The 5,297-nt window shown below is 37.0% G+C and overlaps 1 protein-coding gene across 1 annotated transcript; it reads left to right on the forward strand.

The window, feature by feature from the left end:
- Positions 1 to 878: 878 nt before the first annotated feature.
- Positions 879 to 3,157, forward strand: LOC106329011 (uncharacterized vacuolar membrane protein YML018C; the record flags this gene model as incomplete). The annotated part of the gene is given in 8 exon segments (XM_013767573.1): positions 879 to 1,042; positions 1,158 to 1,514; positions 1,599 to 1,816; positions 2,092 to 2,162; positions 2,285 to 2,386; positions 2,503 to 2,620; positions 2,744 to 2,879; positions 2,963 to 3,157. Coding segments are annotated over 8 exon segments (1,146 nt in total). The 3' UTR covers positions 3,026 to 3,157.
- Positions 3,158 to 5,297: the final 2,140 nt, after the last annotated feature.

Raw genomic sequence — 5,297 nt, forward strand, 5'->3', positions numbered from 1 at the left:
GGTTTCGGGCTAAATCGGGAAGGGGGAGATTTGTTGGGTTTTCCCTCATTAGCCCAAGAATAATAACTAATCAAGTTATAACCCAATAGCCCAAGAAGAAGAGATATGTAGAGAAAAATGGAGAAGGATGAAGAAGTGTGTAGAAGAAGAATTGTGTAGAAGAAGAGAGAAAGTTATGGAGTTAGATATTTTGAAATAAATAATAATTTAGAGAAATCTAGAACTTGTTGGAGTGTGCTCCTCCACTTGTATAAATAGGGGTGCTTAGCACCATTTGTAATCATCCCACATAAATAAAACAAAGAGAGAAAACATTTGTAAGAGAGAGTTCTCAAAACAAAATCTTTGTAAACCCTTTCCAAAATTATAAAGAGTCTTCTTCATAAATCTTTTAGTTGTCTAATCCCATCTTCATCTCATAGATATTGGGTAATTTTCCCAACATATATATACGTAGATATTACGATTTAACATTGTTAAATTATAACCAGCGGTGATAGTCTAGTGACGCTTGAGGGAATAAACCTAATACGGCGAACTCTGGTTCGAACCCTGCTGACCACACGGATATAACCTATTGATTTTGGTTCATTTGAATGCCTTTTTCTTTTCGAAAAAAAAGAATTATTAAATTATCGTTGAAAAAGGTTATATCATTCCTCCATAAATTCTACCATCCGATTTTTTTCTTTAATTAAAGTCATTACTACTAAACAAATTTTATTACTTGAAACGTAAATGTTTTTTCTTAGACATAAATATAAGTATTTTATAGTTCCTTGTCATAACGCTTTTTTCCTCTCTTCCATCCGGTCAATTCTCCGGTCGTCGTTTCTAGACTTTGCCCCTTTCTCTCTTCTTCACTCCACCGTCTTACATCTGATCTAATTGAATCCTCCTCACCGCAAAGGACAAACCTTTTGGAAACGAACAGATCTTATCTCTGCAGATTGATTTTCCGATGGGTTGGAGATACAAAGCTGGTCTCTTTTTGATTGGTACCGTTGTTGTCATATGGGTCACCTCTGCTGAAGTTACTCAGGTACATACATCCATTGACTCTCGAAGTTTGATTCTTTTTGAGGCTGCGGGTGCTTTGATCTGTGTTCCATTAGGCTTAGATCTCTGAAATTTTGGATGATATTTTTTTGCATCAGGATATATTTACAGCATATAAGCAGCCATTTGCAGTCACGTACCTTGGAGCTTCTCTTATGATTGTTTACCTTCCCGTTGCCTTCCTCAAAGACTGGCTTTGTCGGTACCTAGATCGAAGACGCTCTTCCAGAGCCAATGATGCGTCCTCTGTTGTTGATGTCGGTTCTCCTCTGAGGCATAAAGTTATTGAGATGGGACTTCAAGGGACTATCACTAAGAAAGACAGCGAGGAAGATGTGAGACCGTTGATTGGTAGAGGGAAAGAAGAAACACAGAGACATGGGAAAGAGATCATCGCTACAAAGCAGATTGTGTTGTATGGTCTTTACCTCGCGCCGATTTGGTTTGTCACAGAGGTATGTTTTGTTTTATTACACGGTTTTTGTTGTGTAGTTTTGTATTAACCAACCTTTGGTGAAATGATTATTTGTTTGCTGCAGTATCTGTCTAATGCTGCTCTTGCGCGTACAAGCGTGGCGAGCACTACTGTTTTGTCTTCAACCTCAGGACTGTTTACTCTTTTCATTGGTGCATTGTTGGGACAAGACACTCTGAACCTGTCGAAAGTAGTTGCTGTGTTTGTGAGCATGGCTGGTGTGGTCATGACAACCTTGGGGAAAACTTGGGCTGCTGATGACTCCCAACTAAACTCTTCACTGTAAGTTTTTTCTATGTTACTCATCTTAACCTGTTTCACCATGCATAGTTTCTGACATTTATGTCTTTATAACTCTGAAAGCTAAACCTGAACTGCTTTCTTAATTGATAGTTGACCTTTTTGTATCATCTAGAAAATTCAATGTGTAATAAAGTAATCTTGATTTGTATGTATGTATTGGAACGGTCTCATTCTCATAAAATTGGTGATTACATAAAAGTTTGACAGTTTCATCAACCATATTCTTTTAACGTACAGTTGATATTTGTGTTTAGCAACGGGCAACGGTCCCTTGTTGGAGATCTCTTTGGGCTTCTCTCTGCTGTCTCCTATGGACTATTTACAGGTTAGATAATTATTCCTTTAAAAATTTGATCCTTAAATGATTTGTAGATTTTGTGTGTTGTGTGTTGTGGAGGATAGATATCCTGTGGCATGTACTGTATCCTTCTGTTATTGATATCACAGTGCTTCTAAAGAAGTTTGCTGGTGAAGAAGGAGAAGGTGTTGATGTGCAAAAGCTGTTTGGATACATAGGGTTGTTTACACTTGTTGCTCTCTGGTGGCTTGGTATAACAATATATCTTCCTTATAATTCAATTCTTACAAATATTTCATCCATTTACTTATGAAACAAGGAAGTGTCTCGTTTATTCAACTGTTTGTGTGGGTTTTTTGGGCTTCAGTGTGGCCATTAACAGCATTAGGGATCGAACCAAAATTTACCATACCACACTCTGCCAAGCTTGATGAAGTTGTTTTGGCTAACGGGTTCGTTGGAAGTGTCCTCTCTGACTACTTTTGGTATGTTTCAATGACTTCTAGGTGTCCGCTTTTATCAGATAAACTTACAAGTCTTTAGAATCCTCCTAGAAAGAGGTGTGTATGGTTAGAAACTGACTTGGCTTTTTTTTCCTCGTAATTTAGGGCACTTTCTGTGGTGTGGACGACTCCGCTAGTAGCGACACTGGGCATGTCTCTCACGATTCCACTGGCGATGGTTGCTGACATGATGATTCATGGTCGTCATTATTCTGCCATCTACATTCTTGGCTCTACTCAGGTAACTAAAATATTGCATTCTATTACAAACAATAGAGGATGAAGAGTTTCTTGCTGCTCAAGAATTTGAGTTTCTTTTTGCAGGTGTTTGCTGGATTTGTAATAGCTAATATATCGGACTTGTTCTCCAAGAAGCTTGGTTTGTGACAGTTGGCGTCAAAGCTTTGTCAATGATTCTTTTTTTTGTGGGTAGAAATTGTATCCTCTGGATTCATGGTTGGAATGATAAGGGGGTTCCCCTGTTTAATTGAATGAAAGAAAGAATGAATGTGATTACCAGTGAGTTTTTATTACAGTAGATAAATGTTGTGGCACCATTGATTGCTGCAGCAGAGCATAAGACAAGGTGTGAATACTTAAGTCTCTCACAAAACATAAAACTTTTCTCAGGGTTAACTGAAGATTGCTTAGGCTTGGCAATAATAGGAAGCAAACCATTTTGTATATGTTCCAGCTTGCTAACCGATTCATTCATGCCGCAGACAAGTGTGTTCCATGGCTTGATCAAATGAGTAGCTGGTCATTGTTTATCGTTGAAACGTATGCAATCTCTTGGCCAACGTAAATGCTCTCCTCAAAATACAGAACAAAACAAAAACTTTCCGTTCAATACGACATCGTTTGATTATTACAACAAACACTCTTTAGTACTCTCTCGGTATCACTTTAAGTGGTGTTTAGAGATAAAAAAAATTGTTTCAAAATAATTGATGTTCTCGATATTCTATGTAGAATTTAATATCTATTTGAATTTTATGATCAATTACAAAATACTGAGATTTTTTTTTATTGGTTGAAATAGTTTCATTTAATGATATTTTTATGTAACTATACTAAATTATATAGAATTTTGTGTTTTCTAAATCCATGTGCAAAAAACTTAAAAACCACTTCAAGTGATACAGAGGGGAGTATGTTTTTTTAATTAATTTTCTGGAAACTATTTTATTGCTGGAGTAGGATTCACTCCTCCTTCCTACAGAGAGTCATGCCAGGTCGTGTCGTTTTTCTTGCCTTCAAAGACTTCAAAACCCACCACCGTTCAACATCGACAGAAGATATGGAGATTTTCATCAAAGAAGAAGGGAACAAGCTGCTCCAGAAACACGGCAACGAAGGAGCGATGTTTTCATCACGACAAATCCTTAAAAGCTTTTGCCTAAGGACCATATCGATGATGTAGTTTATCTGAGAACCAGCATGGCTTCTTGTTATATGCGAACGGGATTAGGTGAGTACCCGTACGCTATTAGAGAATGTAATTCGGCCGCTCTTGAGGCTTGCTTCTCCTAGGTACAGTAAGGCGCTACTGAGACCCTCTCGTTGTTTACGAGGCTTTGAACAAGTTGAATTACTCGTTTAGGGATGCTAGGTAGGTTTGTACTGAATATGAAGCCGGAGAACGTGTCGGCCACTAAAGTCTTTGATAGGGGTATCGATCTGTTAAATGATGAATTCACTAGTAAAAAAAACTCAAATAGCAACGAAGTTGCTACGATACAATCATAGCTAGCAATAGAAAAGCTACGGATTTGCTACGTTTTAGCTACGAAAACATAAACGTAGCAAATCGTAACAAAATCGTAGCTAATTTGCTACGAATGTGCTACGTACAAAAATCGTAGCTAGTGGTTGCTACGATTTTGCTACTAAAAATAACGTAGCAATTTACTACGTTTCACTAACGTGTCATTTCGTGTTTAACCTAGCTACGAATTGTTTCGATTCTATCGTAAGTTTAGTTTTAATTTATTTTAAAAAAGAAAACGTAGCTACGGTTACCAAAATCGTAGCAAATTCGTAGCAACCCACCGAAAGAAACGTCCCATCATCCATCGTGCGCAAGTGTCGGGAGAAAAATACAAAACGTAATAAGCCACGAGACCTTTTCGTAGCAAAGATCGTGGTTTTTTTCTGAATGCAATGTCCCCTCGGTCCGACAATGTGCAGGCAAAATAATTCAAGATATTTTGAGCAAGCTACGAAAAATTTTCGTAGCATTTTTCGTAGCATAATGCACATTCATATATCTTACAAAACACTAAAAACTTATATTAAATAGGGTTTATATTGCACATTCATATATCATACAAAACACTAAAAACTTATATTATACATTCATATATTTTACAAATCTTTAAGAACTTAATTATATTATACATTCATATATCTTACAAAACATTAAGAACTTAATGATATTATACAATCATAATAAAACACTAAGAACTTGAATCAGACCCTGAATCAGAATCGGTACATGCCGGTTCTAACTCATCTTCAGAAACATATTCGTCATTGGGCGGAACAACCGGCGTAGAATCATAATCTGAATCATCTTCCACAACATAAGTTTCAAATCGTAACATTTCACTTGGTGCAACAACTTGGTCGTGTGTATCATCTTGTAGCGCAGTAAGAG

Source organism: Brassica oleracea, chromosome C3 (assembly GCF_000695525.1).
Source record: "Brassica oleracea var. oleracea cultivar TO1000 chromosome C3, BOL, whole genome shotgun sequence".
In the NCBI taxonomy this organism is placed as follows: Eukaryota; Viridiplantae; Streptophyta; class Magnoliopsida; order Brassicales; family Brassicaceae; genus Brassica; species Brassica oleracea.